Source organism: Brassica napus, chromosome C3 (assembly GCF_020379485.1).
Source record: "Brassica napus cultivar Da-Ae chromosome C3, Da-Ae, whole genome shotgun sequence".
Taxonomy (NCBI): Eukaryota; Viridiplantae; Streptophyta; class Magnoliopsida; order Brassicales; family Brassicaceae; genus Brassica; species Brassica napus.
This window is the reverse complement of record NC_063446.1, coordinates 73711228-73729461: the sequence shown is the minus strand read 5'-3', so window position 1 is coordinate 73729461 and position 18234 is coordinate 73711228. Positions and strand designations below refer to the sequence as shown.

The window sequence follows — 18234 nt, the reverse complement described above, 5'->3', positions numbered from 1 at the left end:
ATTATCAAGAATATAATATATTTAAAATTATTTATTTAAATATATCCAAATATGATGTCTCATTTTTATGTGTGTTTGCGTTGAGCATATTTAATTATAGTTTGTATATTTAATAACACATTGTTGTGTGCCGTTCTATGGTTTTAATAAATGTGTTGTCATGTCATTTTTATTACTACTAACATTATTTTTAGTGATCAGTGATTACGTATTTTTAACGTTATGTATTATATTTTATCGTATATTTTCTAACTCTTCATGCTTGCACTTTTTTAGAATCATTTTAATTAGATAATAGGTTTAAAGATGTAAATAAAACTGTGTATGTTGTAAATTTAGACGTTTTAGTGTAATTGAGCACTATCAATTATGAAAATTATTGTGACAACCCGTCCCGTAGACCCCAGTCTCACAGCGCTGCAGCGAATCGACCCCAACCCCTCCCTTATGAGTTCTCACTAACTCCATAATTAGGTTGTTGGTGGGCCTTGAACCAAAGACCTCACCCTTTAACAACTCTCCCAATAAACTAATTACAGAGTGAGAGAGAACTCATAATCGAGGGGTTAGGGTCGGTGCCATGCAGGGCTGTGAACCTAGGGCGTACTGGGCAGGTAGTTCCCACGGGGCGGGTTGTCACAATTATATTATGATTTTATTTTACTAAATTTTTTTTCTGTGTATATTTTGTTTTATCTTGTATTTTTGCAATTTTGTTGTCTTATTCTTTAATTGCAGAGAATTGATATTTCTAATTTTTGTTTCATATATCTTAAAAGTCTTCGGTTGATTTTTGTTTGTTTTCTTTCTCCAATTAAAATGTACGGTTAAACTGGTAAATGTATAGACACGCTATTAACTACACCATTAGTCTAATTATATGTCAATAACAAAGGCAAAATTTTCTAAACAATGTTTATATTTATCTAATTATATTTTCACCAGTTTTGGGTCTTGAATGAACCAATCAATTAAGGTATACACTGTTTTAATTAAAATTAATATGTAATGTAAATATTCATTATAAGGTGATTATTTATGCGTATTGAAATTTATATCATTAATTAAGTTAGGCATTGATTGACAGAGCAGATGATAAATCAATATCAGTATGCTATAAAAGCAGTATGTTGCAGGAGCCATATGTTTTAGCTAAACTGTTTAATAGGATGATTAGTAGAGCAGTGTGAGTATTCTATTTAAAATTATTATAAAAATTAGTATATAATATATAATATATTTATTTTTAATGAATATATTTCTAATATATATATAAATATATTAACATATAAAATTAAAAAGATATATAATTAATTTATTTATTTAATAATTTAAAAAATATGTTTATATCAAAAAAAATTATTTAAAATAAATTTTATAATTAAAATATACACTATGGCTTTTTACTCTTGTGGCCAACTACAAAAAGTTTAAATGGGAGGTGGAAGCGACAACGGGTTCCTCTTCCAACGTGGAGCATCCACCTAAACTCTATATGCCACTCAAATATTTGGTGTACCTTGTATCCTTCATTGCAATTGATCAACCATGCACAAATAATAACTTTCAACTTGAACCAAATGTAATCAAATAAAAACACAATCATGCATTAACAATTCTCAGTATGACTTGCAAAAACATCTATTAACATCCAGAACCGTACTTAACATCAAAAACTAACCAGAAAGTGACAATGTCAATAGTCAATGAAATATCATATACATGTACTCTTTATTTTTGTTCTCAAAGCCAAAACCTATTAAAAAAACAGTCCTTTACATCTACATTGAACCGGACCACAAGGTATAAAGCTCTACCGTAGTTCAACAGTTTCGCCTTTTAGCACCTGCAAGGAACGAATCAAAAAAGAGCTGAGTGATGATCAATTTAGGATAATTAATGTGGTCGAGTAGGTGGACATTACATCGGCCAGAGACTTCTTTGGGCCCGTATCTGCAACTTGGGATGCCTCTTTGGCTTCGAACACTTTGGAATCAGCAACTGCAAGAGCTTTTGCTGCAGACTCTGCTTTCTCAAGACTATTTTCTGATGTCAAAGGCGTACTTGGTAGATCTTGCGACTCGGTGGAATCTTCTGGACTTGATAGCTCTTGTGAGGAATCTTCTGAACTCGAGGTTTGTGCTGGATTTGCAGCTCGTATAACAGTACCCTAAACGATCTTGTAGCGGGTATCTACCTGGATTAACAATCATTTGGATGCTAACATCAGAAGGAGAAAGTTGCAATATACATAAAGTGAACCGTATCAACAGAGGAGAGTCTGAAAGTCTAAAATTCTGATTACACCTAGTGACATCAAAGTCACTCAAAGAGAACATAGAACCTACCTTCAAGTGTCCCCGGTAGGTGGGAAGACGGTTCACGTTGATGGTGGCGGGTATCAGCATCGCCTGAAAACATTTTAAAACATAAGAACACAATTTAAAACTGGATTCAAAACCAAATCACGAAGAGGAAATAAATAATATTGAAATCATAATACTGTTAAACATGAATCTAAATATTGGAGATCTGTTCAAAACTATGATGAACATGAATTTAAAAAACGGAATCACCTTAGAATCCAGAAGAAGCATATCTACTCCCATGAGGTGGCCACCACGTTTAATGTTTCTGGCTTCCCAAAACCGGAGAAGCCGTACCTCCACCTCCACGGTGGATGAACAGCGTCCATACTTGAGAGCAGCAAGAATGGTAGATGTGCTAGCCATAATAATAAGAAAAAAAGTTTCAAATGTAGTAGGATCTCTGAGAATGATGTCTATGGGAAGAACACGAAACTGGATGTCGAATGTAATTTAACACTGTCTGAAATATATATCTATTACAAATAAAGCAGTACCATGATGCTTTTCTGTTTTCTCTTGTGCAAGAACATATTCCTTCTCAACCGGAGACAACTTGAATGAACTCAGTGACATCATCGACTTTAAGATCAGCCAGAAAATCTTCATTTTGAGTAACGTAGCCGCCGAAGACATCGTAACGACCGTCCAAGATGTTGGAATTGCTTGGCGTCAGCTCACGCTCTTTCAGCAGCCAAAACACTTGCCTCGATTCTGAGTCATTCTCAAACCCCTTTTTGCATTACATATAATTAGAATATATATATAAGGTTAGAACTCCTACAAACTCTCCGCCTCCCTCTTTTACAATCAAAGCATTAGCTTTGTACGTATCTAATCCGAAAAAACAACTAACATCATTGTAGCGTTGCACAGGAGATGGGAAAAAAGATAAATGTATCAAAGAGAAAACATTACCTTTTGGTCAACCTTAATAGACTGTGTAAGATAAACAGCCTTCAACACCTCAAACAAAACATTAGCAGTTTGGTATGCCTTTGTCAGCTGAGCACTGAGAATTAACAGCACGATAAATCATCAGTTAATGAATTTGATGCTCTCAAACAGTGAGAGAACACTAATTGACATTTTGAAGTAAGTTTAGACAAACCGGTTGGCCTTATCAGCAGCATTTTGCAAAGCTTGAATATACTTCTTATAGTAATGTTGATAAAAGCTCTGCATCTCACGGGCATCACTTTTCTCAACCCTGCCCATCAGTGTAGAATCATGTTCCTGCACAAAAAATTAAAGAAAAGGTAAGAGCACATTTAGTTTAAAACAAAGAGATCTTCCTAAATCTGACACAAGCACAAGCTAAGCAGGGCTATTTTAAAATAAAGGATCACTCTTTCAAGACGCTGTAAGAGTGCAGTCTTAAACTGCCGAACACCTCTTCCACTGGAGGTGGGATCCAGCCTGTGAGCTTTCTCGAACGCATAGAACCGACCTAAGAGGAGAGAGCAAAAATCATACAATAAAATCCCAATGAGCAGACACAACAGATCACTTGCCAAAATAGCAAGGAGGGCAAGTGCTTACAGAGATAAGAAACTCTAGGGTTGCTAGATTCAACCTCATTAGCAACATGGAGAATAGGGGCAATCTCAACGCAAGGACGGAACGACTTGACTATCGAATGATTCTCCGAGATTACCAACGGTCTGAGTCCTCATGATCCGTCGCTGCTGAGGTTGGGACGGTCCCTGGTCAGGACCACCACCTCTCGAAGCCGACATTGCTACCTCAAACCTCCAGGTTAATAAAGGTTCCTATTTGAAGCAAAACACCACATTAGAGACGATAATGAAAAACTAAGGGTTTAGATCAAGGAAGAGAACATACAGAGATAGAGAGAGATCCATAAGAAACCCTAACAATGGGTTTGATCTTCGATCTTTGTTTCAGAGATTTGTTCATGATTTCGTCGCCCATACTCTCTACAAAACACACACCCAAACCTAAAATAAAAAGGTAAATCAGATAAGAAAAACAAAAGGAAAATGAGCAGTGTATGATATTATTCAACTTACTGCTCATATTCGAATGATAACATTGGTTATGCTGCAGAAGCCGTTAGATCCGGGCCCCGATCCTCCTTCGTCGAGAACGGCGCGGATCTCCTCCGCGCGGCGGAGGTACTCTGTGAATTTCTGGGAGATGGCTTCTCTGATCTTGGTGTTCTTCTCGAGCGGCTTGCTTCACGTACTCGATCGCTTGTTCCTTGAAATTGCTGAATGAAATATTAGAAAATATACTGAATAATATCTTTTGATTTCTTATTTTGAAAATATTTAAATAATATGTTAAGATTGTGTGTATATTTAATGATAACTAAGTTTGTTGTATGCAAAATAATAAAAATAAATAAATGAAATGGTCCAACCTAGACTATTCGTATGTACAAAAAAAATTCTTATGTTTAAATATTATTAATTTGATTTAGCTTAGAGGTTTATATTAGAGAAATTCTTGGGTTTACCCACTAGGTGAACCTATAGGTTCACCAACCAATGAGAATTAGTTATTTTATATACAGATTTTTTTAAAAAGGAAACATAATATTTAGAACTTATTTTTTAAAATAAAAGGATAAAAAAATAAATAAAAAATATAATAGCAATTAAAAAGATTTTTTTTAATATTGTTAAAGTCGTTCATACTAAACCCTATACTCTAAATCCTAAACACTAAACCCTAAATCATAAATCCTTGGATAAACCCTAAATTCTTAGATAAAATATATAAAAATAATAATATCAGCTGTAAGAAAAACAATTTTAATGTTGTTAAAGTCGTTTATACTAAATCGTAAACTTTTGGATAAACTCTAAATTTTTGGGTAAACCCTAAACCCTTGGGTAAAGAGATATTCTAAGGGTTATGACTCTATTCATGGGTTTAGGATTTACCCAAGGGTTTAGGGTTTAGTGTTTACCTAAGGGTTTAGGGTTCCATGTTTAGGGTTTAGGGTTTAGTATGAATTTTTTATTATTTTCTATCTTTTTATTTTAAAAATAAATTCTGAATATTATGTTTCCTTTTTTGAAAAAAACTGTATATATAAAATCACCTATTTTCATTGGTTGGTGAACCCAAAAATTTCTCCAATTTTATCATCATTAAAAGCGACATCCAATTAAGATGATGTCTAAATGGAAAGTTTTTATTTAATTTTATTTTTAATGGAAAACTTGGTGGCCAAGTTTATTGCTCTGTATTTATAGAAGGATGTAGGTGGGGATAATGTGAACATCTCTCGAGTTATTCAAGGTTTTTTCTTTGCTTTGTTTTAATTCACTGAAGAAAATTGATCATGTCTCTCCTTCTTAGCCACTCTCCGAAGATCTTCATTCGGAAACCGGTGTTGATAAGAGCCTCTGCTGGCGGCTCATCTTCCCCGCTGCAGACCCCTCCTTGTTACATCGATGGCGCAAAATTTGCGCCGGATAATGTAGAGCTCAGTTTTGCATATACTTGTAAAGATTATCCTAAACGGAAAAAAAGGCGCCTGTCGAGTTGGTGTATAACGATATTAATGATCCGATCACCCCATGGCTGGCTGAGAAATTTAAAGAAGGCAATAAGGTTAGTGATGCAGCAGTAACAATCGGGTCCTCTCATGGCTGGGTAGCCTCTTTGTTGCATGGCGTTGGCATTTTGCGTCTCCATGATGATCTAAACCCGGCTGCATCTGATGCAAATCCAAAACGCATCTCCCTGCCTCCTCTTGTAACTTTGCCTCATTGCCAAACCCAAATCATCACCAACGTGTCCTTGTCCTCACTATCTCCCGAAGAAGAAGATTGTGTCGTGGCTGTTAAGTTCATGGGACCCCAACTCAGCTTCTGCCGACCCTCTGCACAAGGCAATTCCAAGTGGTTCAACATCAGGATCGCAAACCCTAGCTTCTATTCCTCCCGTGTCATGTTTTCCAAGAAACATAACATGTTTCGCATACCTGGATCTGGAGGCCAGCTCATTGCATCATGGGATCTCTGCAAAGACATCAAGCACACACCCAAGTTTCAGGAGTTGGTATATCATTTCCTTCCAGAGCCGACCGAAGCAGAACGTGAGGTTATGGATACATGTCTCACGACCGAACACTTGGTGGAATCACAATCCACAGGTGAAACCTTTTTGGTCAGGTGTTTCAGACAGACTGTGAACAAAGCCCTATTGGAAACAAAAGCTGTAATGGTGTTCAGGGTAAGCCCCAGGGGAAATGCAGTGTACACTCAAGACATTGGAGATCTCACCATTTTCATCTCAAAGGCTGAACCATTCTGTGTCCGTGCTAGCTCTTTTCCTGGCGTGAGCCCTAACCGTGTCTATATGTTGGATGTCATGGAGCAAGCATGTTTCAAGCTTGCTGATTCTTTCATCACAACTCTTACTGAAAGAATGATGGCCCCTTACTTTTTTCCACCTCAAAATATAGAATATTAAGTTTGGGATTGAGTTGAGTCTAGAGTCTGTCTTCTCTTTAAAAGCTTTCAACCATCAAAATAAAATTTGTTTTAGTTTATGTTCTGTGAGAATAGAGTTGCAGTTAAACAAAATTAATTAGTATCTCAATAACTTACAACACCTGTGTTATGTGAAAGGACCCATAGCTAGCTAAAACACTATTTTTTTATTTATTGAGATACTAATTAATTATGTTTTAACTGGAACTCTATTTTCACATAGCATAAGCAAAAACAGATTATAGTTTGATTTTATGATTTTATTTTAACTGGAACTCATAATTTTATTTTATTTTATGTATGATCTAGTATGTATTGTACTTGAGTTACAAATTCAACTTACACCTTTTATATACGTTGTATGATTTTAGTATGTTTTATTGGCTTAAAAAAAACGCGGGTCAAAATCTAGTTAGGTCATTAAAATAAAATTTTTGTTTTCAAACTTTATATGCTTCTCCCCCTTCCAACAAACCTTGGTGTTTACCACTTACACATGATTTTACATCAAAACATTTAACACATCTTTTTTCACTCGCAGGCAAGTTTAGTGCCGAAACTCGTGAGAGAGATAGCAAAGGCCTGAAACGCAGAGAGAGGTCGTCTCCTCTGATACGTACGAAGCAGTGCACCCTCCTATCTTGTACCGGTACAAGCGCAGGGCCCAAAAGGAGTGACAGAAGGAAAGTCGGCGTTTGGCCCATGAGTGTTGGTACTCATTGGGTGATGCTTTATGGATAAGGAATAAAAGAATAATGGTACTATGCTGAGTCATCGACAGAGCACGTTATCTTGTTGGTCATGTAGAGAGCATGAGGAGGTCAGCAACAATACGGAGAGTAGTATAAGTAGAGAGAGGGGAGAATAGAAATGGGTATCAGTTGTATTGTCAATCTTGTTCATGAAGGAGAGTGAGTAAACTCCTAAGAAAAACTCGTTGTACTTTGTTCATTGATTAATACAACAACAGTTCTTCCTATTTTCTTCTGATTTACACGTTTGATACATCCAAAGTGTATCAGATTGGTATCAGAGCAGTCGAATCTGGGAACCATGCCACCAAAAAAATCGGATCTAGATCTTACTTTGGAGCAGCAGATGAGCCGGATCGCATCCCTGGAGCAGGGTATGAACGATGTCTCCGAGCTTAAGTTGTCCATGGGTGAGATGAATCAACAGCTCGCGACCATGTTCGGCCGTTGGGAGCAAGAGCAGAAGGAACCTGAAGACGAGAAACTTCGGGTACGTGCGATGGAGAAAGGGAAAGGCCAGATGTATGAACCGAGTGGATCAGGCGCTACGATCGGGAGCAGAGTCCATGAAGGAGACGATCGTTGGGGTCCGATGAGGTCACCATCACCGTTCTGGGGTCGTGAGGAACGTTCTAACGGTCGAGGTTGGGTTGGTCAAGGAGCTGGTTTTCAGGGTGATCGTACACCTTGGAAGACCCGTCGCTTGGAGTTGCCAACGTTCGATGGTGAGGAGGCGGAATGCTGGATCTTACGGGTGGAGGAGTTTTTCGATCTGGGTGACTTCACGGCGGAGGAAAAGTTGAGGGCGGTCCGTTTGTGTTTCACCGGCGACGCGTTGCTTTGGTTCCGCTAGAAACGAAGCAGAAACACTTTCCGCAACTGGGGTCAGCTCAAGCATCGTGTTCTGGAACAATATTCTACCATTACTGATGTAACAGCGGCGGAGAAGCTCTTGACTCTCCAGCAGGAGGGGACGGTGAAAGCTTTTAACCGTGAGTTCATCTCACTTGATGTTCTGGAGATCGCTGATTCCGTGTTGGAGATCGCATACTCTAATGGGTTGAAGTCGAAGATTCGCGCGGGTATGAAGATGTTTGACCCGCGTAATCTCGATCAGATGATGAAAATGGCGAAGAAGGTCGAGGAATGGGAAAACGATGAGGATGTTGGTGGGCCTCGTACGGTCAAGCCCATCTCGGGGAGTCACCAATCCTCATCTAAGGCCGCGACTACAGGACAGTCTCAGGCCCAACAGCAAAAGAGCAAGGCCCACGTCGGACCTACGGCCCAGCGTACCGACGGAAACAAGGGTCAGCAGACGCACGGGAGGCTGAAACCCCCTTTCCGGAGGCTGACACCAGCGGAGGTAACGAAATGGAAGGCGGAGGGCTTATGTTTCAAGTGCGATGAGAAATTTCACCCGAATCATCCTTGTGCGCAGGCTCAGTTGACCGTTTTGCTTCTCCATCCAAACGGCGTCGAGGAGGAGCTGTTGGAGGAATCATGCGAGCTGGTTACCGACACCGAGGGAGTTGAAGTGATGGTGGCAGAGGTCTCCATAAACTCCGTGGTAGGCATTGCGTCCCCTAGGACGATGAAACTCAGGGGATCCGATTGGGGAGACATCTGTGGTAGTGTGATTGATAATGGGGCGACACATAACTTTGTGTCCGAGAACTTGATCAAAAAGCTGGGGCTTACGACGAGTTCTACTGGTTCGTATGGAGTGCTGGTTGCTGGAGGAGTTAAAGTGCATGGAAAGGGTGTGATCGAAGGGTTGGAGCTTCAGTTACCTTCATATACTATCAAGACGAGTTTCTTGCCGCTTGAGCTTGGAATCGCTGACGTCATTCTTGGTATCCAGTGGCTTGATACTCTGGGCGAGATGTTGGTCAATTGGAAGGTTCAGCAAATGAAATTCTGGTGGGAGGATAAATGGGTAACCTTGCAGGGAGATTTGAGTCTGCACTCTGCTGAGGTATCACTGAAGTCGTTGTGGAAGGCGTTGGGAAAGGAGGAAGAAGGGATTATCGTGGAATATGGAGGTATTCAAAGGGAAGAAGTCGCGTTGGTTGTGACAACGACAGGAGGTTGGGGACCGTTGCTGCAACAATTCTCTCAGGTTTTTGAGGAACCTACGGAGCTTCCCCCTTCGCGAGGGAAAGAGCATGGGATCACCTTGGAGTCAGGGGCACGACCTGTGAGTGTAAGGCCGTTTCGCTACCCGCAGGTGCAGAAAGCTGAGATTGAGAGGCAGATCGCTTCAATGCTCGTGTCTGGGATAATACAGGAGAGTGGAAGTCCGTTTTCCAGTCCGGTACTCTTGGTGAAGAAGAAAGACGGGAGCTGGCGGTTTTGCGTGGACTATAGGGCGCTCAACAGGGTAACGGTGGCTGAAAAATACCCCATTCCGATGATTGATCAGTTACTGGATGAGCTTCACGGCGCCACCATCTTCTCAAAGTTGGACCTGAGGTCCGGTTATCACCAAATATTGGTTAAGCAAGAGGATGTTCCGAAAACGGCATTTCGCACACATGATGGACACTATGAGTTTCTTGTGATGCCCTTCGGTCTTTCCAATGCACCGGGTACTTTTCAGTCCCTTATGAATCAAGTTTTCCGTCCGTACCTCCGTCGCTTTGTGTTGGTGTTTTTCGACGACATTCTCGTATACAGTCGCAGCGAGGAGGAGCACAAGGAACACTTGACCATCGTGTTACGAGTTTTGGAGGAGCAGAAGTTGTATGCAAATATGAAGAAGTGTCAGTTTGGAAGCTCTCAGGTGGAGTAATTGGGCCACATAATCTCGGGGGAAGGCGTAGCAGTTGATGGTGAGAAAATCAAAGCAATGCTCCAGTGGCCGATTCCCAAAACGGTGAAGGAGTTGCGTGGATTTTTGGGCCTCACCGGTTACTATAGGAAGTTCGTGAAGGATTATGGAAGCATTGTCCGGTCGCTCACAACTCAGCTCAGGAAGGATCAGTTTCAGTGGGACACTGAGGCCGCACTGGCTTTTCAATCCCTTCAGCGCGCTATGACGACGGTACCGGTGCTGGCAATGCCAAATTTCGAGGAGCCTTTTGTGGTGGAGTCGGATGCTTCCGGGGTGGGATTAGGAGCGGTCTTGATGCAGAATCACCGACCTATTGCCTACTTTAGTCAAGCTCTCACCGACCGCCAGAAACTGAAGTCAGTTTACTAACGGGAGTTAATGGCGATCGTATTTGCAATTCAAAAGTGGCGTCATTACCTAATTGGCAGGAAATTTGTGGTGCGAACAGATCAAAAGAGTTTGCGGTTTCTTATGGAGCAGAGGGAAGTCAACCTGGAGTATCAGAAATGGCTCACCAAGTTGTTGGGGTTTGATTTTGAGATTGTGTACAAGCCGGGATTAGAGAATAAGGCAGCTGATGCCTTATCTCGCATTGTTGGAGTAAAGGAGCTATTTGCAGTCTCAGTGGTTCAGGCCCTACAGTTGGAGGAGATCGCTAGTGAAGTTGACAAAGATCAGGGGTTACAGCGGCTCATTGCGGAGTGGAAGGAGGATCCTGCTAAGCACCCTGACTTTGTGTTGGTTCAAGGTCGACTTTTGCGTAAAGGGAAGCTGGTAGTTCCACAATCTTCCTCATTAGTAGGAGTGATAATGGCGGAGTATCACAACGGGAAGCTTGGAGGTCATGGAGGAGTGGTCAAAACACAGAAACGGATTGGAGAGATTTTTTTTTGGGAGGGAATGATGACTGACATTCGCCGGTTCGTTGCTTCGTGTGCAGTCTGTCAGCGCCAGAAATACTCGACGTTGGCTCCGGGAGGTTTACTACAACCGCTGCCGGTCCCTGCACAAGTTTGGGAAGACCTTTCAATGGACTTCGTCGAAGGCCTTCCCCGCTCTCAAGGGAAAAACACAGTGATGGTAGTAGTTGATCGGTTGACCAAGTTCAGTCACTTCATCGGGATGAGTCATCCTTTTTCTGCAACAGATGTGGCTATGCTGTTCACTTAAGAGATTGTTCGGTTGCATGGGTTTCCCCGTACCATTGTCTCTGATCGCGACAAGGTCTTCACGAGCTCATTTTGGAAGGAGCTGTTCCGTCTCTCAGGTACCAAGCTCTGTTTTAGCACGGCGTATCACCCACAGTCTGATGGGCAGACCGAGGTTACCAACCGGAGCATGGAGACCTACTTACGCTGTTTTGCGGGGGATAAACCTAAGACATGGTTTCAGTATTCGGCATGGGCGGAGTTCAGCTATAATTCTTCATTTCACTCTTCACTTCAGATGACCCCTTTTCGGGCTCTTTATGGGCGTGATCCCCCGTCTTGGGTGAAGTTTGAAAATGGCTCAACTTCAAATGCGGGTCTTGAAGAACTTCTCCTGGACAGAGATGCAGCTTTACAGCTGTTAAAGGAGCACCTTCATCGCGCTCAACAGATCATGAAGGAGCGTGCTGATAAGCATCGCAGAGAGATTGAGTTTGCTGTTGGTGATTGGGTCTACGTCAAGCTAAGGCCGTATCGTCAACGTTCCTTGGCCAGGCGTTTAAATGAGAAGCTGTCGGCAAGGTTTTATGGGCCGTTTGAGGTGGAAGCACGAGTGGGTAAGGTGGCTTACAAGCTCAAATTACCGGAGAATGCGAAAATTCATCCCACCTTCCACATCTCGCAATTGAAGAAAGCAGTGGGCGATACTACTGACAGTTCTCCTTTACCCCCACAGTTGAGTAGTGATGTGGAATTGATGGTGCAGCCTGAGAAAGTGGTTGAAACGAGGGTTAATGGTAGTACGGGACAGCGTGAGGTGTTGATCAAATGGTTGGGTCTTCCTAGTCATGAGTGTACGTGGGAGTGGACAACAATGATAGCAAAGCGTTTTCCGACCTTTGACCTTGAGGATAAGGTCAATTTCGAAGGGGATGGTATTGATAGTACGAAGCAGTGCACTCTCCTATCTTGTACCAGTACAAGCGCAGGGCCCAAAAGGAGTGACAGAAGGAAAGTCGGCGTTTGGCCCATGAGTGTTGGTACTCATTGGGTGATGCTTTATGGATAAGGAATAAAAGAATAACGGTACTATGCTGAGTCATCGACAGAGCACGTGATCTTGTTGGTCATGTAGAGAGCATGAGGAGGTCAACAACAATACGGAGAGTAGTATAAATAGAGAGAGAGGAGAATAGAAATGGGTATCAGTTGTATTGTCAATCTTGTTCATGAAGGAGAGTGAGTAAACTCTTAAGAAAAACTCTGTACTTCGTTCATTGATTAATACAACAACAGTTCTTCCTATTTTCTTCTGATTTACACGTTTGATACATCCAAAGTGTATCATCCTCTTCATCCCCTATACCGCCCTGTTGACTCTGGTCAACGCTCCCAGCAAGCTGGAAGTTATTGACCGAAGCAACGGTCACTCTTCCGTGGAAGTTCAGACACCAGCATTGCAAGTGCTCGTGCCATCCCAGAGCTTTGTTCTTTAGTATCGTCAACCCTGAACCGTCCTTTTTGGGCTTTTTCACCATCTTGGTGACAACATCACATGGGTTTTGGTCAGTGGATAAGGTTGGTGGTGGTGGTGGTGGTGGTGGTGGTGGTGGTGGTGGTGATGATGAGGATGGGCAACGGAGTGTGCTTATCATTCTTCTTGGACCTCTTGATTTTAAGAGGTTGAATTTATAAGAAACGTGACCCACTTCGAAGTTGCCTGCTGGGACTTGTGGGCTTATCTGCTTTGATGCGAATCTGCGGCTGGCTTTGCCGTTTGAGGATTTTGCTCCGTTGTGTGGAGGTTGTCTATCGTATATTGTAAAGTTGGTCCCAAGAAAATCCGATCTGCAGAGGTTCCAAATAGAAACAAGATGAGTCTCAGCTTTAGAGCAACTCATCTATGGCTGCATAAGAACAATACCTTAGCTTCCCAACGTGGGCATTACTTCCTTGTGAGAAATCAGCGTCAAGTGATATGATGTACTCAGTGTAAGCTCCGGTCCTGAACCTTCGCGCCGCCGGAAGAAACTTCCCCTTAGCAGTGAATGCTAGTTAACAAAAACAAAATCAAACTTAATAAAATCCCTAAGAAAGATGCTTATGTGCCTATATTATTAGGACTGCAGCACAGAAGCTTCTTCGTTATTACACAAGTCAACAACATAGTCAACTCACTTATGGGTGGCTGAGTGTCTCTTTCAGACACCCACTCAAGGCATCAGTTGGGTGACATACTTAGACAATTTTAAATTACACGCCTAGAAAGTCACTAACGTAGACAGACTTTTAATAAAGTCAGTCATATCTTTCCCCACCAAGATTGACAGAATCAAAGAAAAAAATCTTCTGGAAAATTTGCTTACCTGGTGTGAGAGCGAGATACAAGAAAAAGGTTGATGACTTGATGTCCTCTTGTTCCTCTTTATCAGGCACTGATTTGAAAACTCTCTTGGACCTGGCTGCATCCATCTCACAGAAAACTCAGAATTTTCAGTAACACAAATCTCACGCCATTTTCAATTGAAAGTACAGTAGAACATCAACGAGTAAGATCATTCAGGATAATAAAAGAAATACAACAACTGGGGGAACAAGATCACTACTACAACTTTCAATTACAGTAGCAACTGTTCTTTCAAACATGATCCTAAACAATCACGTTTGGTGAACAAAAAAAAAAACAATCACGTTTAAGAAAGTCATTATAATATGGTAAAATAACTTGCATTCAACAATTCCTTCATAGTAAACTTAATTCCATCAAAATCTCATATTCAATTGCTCGTAAGGAACAGAATCCTTGTTGAGAGATTGGCTTAGAAGGGAAGGCATACTAACAAAAACAAATAACAAAGTTCACCACTCCAACTTTCAATTACAGTAACAACTATTCATTCAAACATGGTCAATTCAATCAAAATCTACACAATATCAAAAAGTTTGCACTTTTCAGAAATCAAGAAAGTGTAATCCAAGAGATTAGCTTACAAAGGAAGGCAAAAGCAAAGAATAAAGTTCACTACATCACTACTACAAAAAGTCTACAACTTTCAATCAATCACAGTAGCAAGTAAACATGATCATAAAAATCAAAAACCATACCAGTTTGAGGCAAAAGGGAAAGTGATCTTGCCGAAGTTAACCGGAGATCTAACCGTCTCCGGCGCGATCTCCCTCCACTTCTTCGACAAGCAGGCGCAACTCACCACGTCTCGACGCTGCGGCCATTGGTCCTCGCTCTCCTCCACGCGGCGTATGATTTCCCCCAGCAACTCAGGGAGCATCGCCGACCCAGACGGCGGCGGAGGAGGAAGCATCTTCGGTGGTGGTGGTGATTGGTGAGAATAGGATTCGGGCGCCGTCTTCGCTCCCAGGTCTCTGAAGGAAATCGAGAACCTCCGCGAAAGGAGGGAGTGTGACAAAGGCATTTGTGAGGAGGGGCGAGTTCGATCTGGAAATAGAGAGATGAGGAGGAGAGAGATGTGTTTATTTGGGGGGGAATGTGATTGATTATTAAATTAAATAAACTAGATTTTGACATGCGCTTCAAAAACGCGGTTTTTTTCTAAAATATAAACAAAATTTAATATGAATTAGTATGTCTAAAACTATAATTTACGAATTACTTAACTTCAAATTTTTTATGTACACTTTTGCATAAATATTTAGGCATGGCATATCGGGACCTAAGAAACCAAACCAAAATCGACATGAACATACATGTTTGGTTCGGATTCGGGTCCAGAAAAAAATACATATTGGGTACTTTTAGACCCGCGGGTCTTGTTTCGAGTCTGGTTTCTACCAGAGTCCCAATCGGGTACCTAAAATATTTTATGTATATTAGTATATCTGGGTAGATTAAATATGTTTTTAGTATTACGATTTTTTTTCAGTTTTGGGTTCAGATTTCGAGTAGAGTTTCCAAGTTTAAAAATATATGATGGGCGTTCGAATAAAATTTTGGGTGTTTTTTGGTTCTTCGATCAGATTTCTGGTAAACTTTGTGGTTTTCTGGTATTCAAATATTTTCAAGTATTTGTTTGGGTTTTCAAATACTTTAAATTTTTTTGGGTACCTATATGAAAATTACATATGTCTGAATTATGAGACCCGAATTGTCATGGTATGAAGTGAACTTATTTGAAAATGAACCAAAAAATTTCAAATACCTAGTTAGATCCAAATGTCTAGGACCAGAAAGACTCGGAATCGAAAAGAAACAATATGTACCCGACTCCAAGACCCGAATGAACATGCTTACTCTCTCTTATTATATTTTGTGTGTATTTTATAAGAGTTGTATTTATTAAGTTGATGAGACTTATTTACTTGATTTTGACTAATTTAATAATATAGATTTATATGATTTTAATAGTTTTTAAGTTTATCTTAAATAACAAATTTTTATTATTGATACTCTTAATAGAAATTAATTTAACGGAGTATATATAATTTTTGTTAAACAAATGGTTTGCTAAAGTGTTTTTATCAAATTTTATTTTGTCAATATTTGGAAATATATAATGTAAAATGAATTTAATGTAATTTTGAAAGTAACTGTTGAATTATTCCCTGTTTTATAGGAATCACAATCGATACTACCTATCAATATTTTTTTAGTATGTCATATCTTGTTTCAAATTTAAATCTAGGAAATATTAATGAATAATTAAATGTTATTAATATATATTAACAATTAGTTAAAAATATTAAATCACTATATAAATCATTTCAGATGGTTATAGTATGTGAGATGGCGTGGATGTTACATATGTAATATTGATGATTATTTGAATAATAGAGACACATTATAATTAATTCGTTATCAAACGGAATCAGTTTGTTAGATATGGAAATATTCTAGGAGAAAAAATTAGGAAAAATCATATTAATAATATTGATATATATTTGATTGATTAAGGTAAATATTAAATATTAATTTTTTAGTGAATAGGTCCAACAACCTTGTTTAAATAGATTTTTTTTAGATTTCTTCTCTTTTAATAGTATAGATATATAATACGAACGTGCGAAATTGTAAACTAGGGTTTATTGTTAACAGAAAGGAGGGTTAAAGAGAGAGATAAGATAAGAAGATTTTTTTTTTCTTTTACGTCGAGATAAGATAAAAAGATAAGGTTTGTTGTATTGAACATTTGATATCTCTAAATCTTTGACAACTCGAATATTAAATACAACTTTCATAATCTAATAGAACTCTGCCAAACATTCCTTCACAGCCAGAGTCTCTTCTTCACTTCATACTTCTCACTTAGCCACTTCTAACTTCTCTAGCGGTCCTCTGCTTCCTTTGCACATAAGCCAAAGGCACAGTTAGTTTATCAATACCTCCCCTCCCCCGCATAAGACCCAGCTTGTCTTCAAGCTGAAACTGAGGAAACTGCTCTGCTAACCTCGTCACCGGTTTCCACGTGCACTCAAATTCTTGTAACCCAATGCACTAGCACTTCTAGTTGACCGTTCTCTACTGATCTCCTGATGTCCAAAATCTCTTCAGACTCTGTGTCCCATTCTAACGATGAAGACATGATCAAGGGAATCTCTTGGACTCGAACTTGCGGTTCGACAACTCCTTTAAACTGAGACACATGGAAGACGGAATGAATCAAACTGTGTGACGGTAACCGCAGCTTGTAAGCCACTTTCTCAACACGCTTCTCCACTTGATACGGACCAAAGTATCTCGGAGCCAATTTCTCTGCTCTGCGCGACACTACCGACAACTGTCTGTAAGGACGCAGCTTAAGAAACACCCAATTTCCTTGCTCGAATTCAATGTCTCTTCTCTTCTTGTTCGATGCTGCTTGTATTCGAGCTTGAGCAGTTCCTAAGTTCTCACATAACTCATGCAACAACGCATCTCTGTCTTGAATCATGACCTCTACTTCTGTATTTGCTGTCGGAATATCCCCAAACCGCAGCAATTTTGGAGGGTCACGACCGTACAATGCTTTGAAAGGAGTCGACTTAGTGGCAGAGTGGTAAGAAGTATTGTACCAATACTCGGCCCACGGTAACCATTGTGACCACGATGATGGCTTCCTTCCCGCAAAACATCTCAAATACGCTTCTAAGCATATGTTAACCACTTCGGTCTGACCATCAGACTGGGAATGATACGCCGTGCTCTTGTGAAGTGATGTCCCCTGCGTTTTGAACAAATCTTCCCAAAATCTGCTCAGAAAAATCTTGTCTTTGTCTACCATCGTCTCTGGGAAGCCGTGAAGTTTGATCACTTCTTTAACAAACGCTTCTGCTACCATCCTCGCCGTGAAAGGATGTCTCAACGAAATAAAATGAGCATATTTCGAGAGGCTGTCTACTACAACCATGATCACATCTACTCCTTTAGTGTAAAATTTTATCAGTGCAGGAAAACAGCTAGTGTTTTATAAAAAATTAAAGTAGGCCCAAAGTGTAAAACATGTAAAACGTGTATTGTTACCATATAAACAATAATATCTTATTAAAAATTGTAAAACATTAAAGTAGGCCCAAAGTGATTAAATATGAAAAATGGTTGTTAAAAATTCGAGATGGATCTTCTTGTAGTAAATAAAAAGGACCGTGGAAATCCAAACTGATATTAGACCAAACTTGGGTGGAAATGGGTAGAGAAGTCAGCAAACCCGC

At 40.1% G+C, this 18234-nt stretch overlaps 2 protein-coding genes and 1 long non-coding RNA gene across 5 annotated transcripts; 1 reads left to right on the top strand and 2 right to left on the bottom strand.

The window, feature by feature from the left end:
- Nucleotides 1–1625: 1625 nt before the first annotated feature.
- Nucleotides 1626–4631, bottom strand: LOC125583915. Its single transcript, XR_007320935.1, has 9 exons — nucleotides 4400–4631; nucleotides 4212–4327; nucleotides 3909–4138; nucleotides 3478–3816; nucleotides 2864–3378; nucleotides 2577–2724; nucleotides 2349–2411; nucleotides 1925–2197; nucleotides 1626–1846 (listed from the first exon to the last, which is right to left on the bottom strand). It is a non-coding gene; the product is annotated as an uncharacterized LOC125583915 (long non-coding RNA).
- A 1013-nt stretch (nucleotides 4632–5644) lies between these two features.
- On the top strand, nucleotides 5645–6895 carry LOC106397840. The gene has a single exon (XM_013838461.3). The coding sequence runs from the start codon at nucleotides 6195–6197 to the stop codon at nucleotides 6816–6818; it is 624 nt and encodes a 207-aa protein (XP_013693915.2). The 5' UTR covers nucleotides 5645–6194; the 3' UTR covers nucleotides 6819–6895.
- A 5870-nt stretch (nucleotides 6896–12765) lies between these two features.
- On the bottom strand, nucleotides 12766–15072 carry LOC125583914 (tubby-like F-box protein 7). 3 transcript variants are annotated; one of them, XM_048751475.1, is made up of 4 exons: nucleotides 14680–15072; nucleotides 13941–14032; nucleotides 13499–13625; nucleotides 12766–13422 (listed from the first exon to the last, which is right to left on the bottom strand). In XM_048751475.1, exons 1-4 carry the CDS (start codon nucleotides 15003–15005, stop codon nucleotides 12849–12851), a joined length of 1119 nt encoding a protein of 372 aa, XP_048607432.1. In that variant the 5' UTR covers nucleotides 15006–15072; the 3' UTR covers nucleotides 12766–12848. The 3 variants fall into 3 exon arrangements, with proteins under 3 accessions (XP_048607432.1, XP_048607433.1, XP_048607434.1); XM_048751476.1 differs by having other exon boundaries at nucleotides 13941–14036; nucleotides 14733–15047; XM_048751477.1 differs by having other exon boundaries at nucleotides 13941–14036; nucleotides 14784–15047.
- Between the last annotated feature and the right edge of the window lie 3162 nt (nucleotides 15073–18234).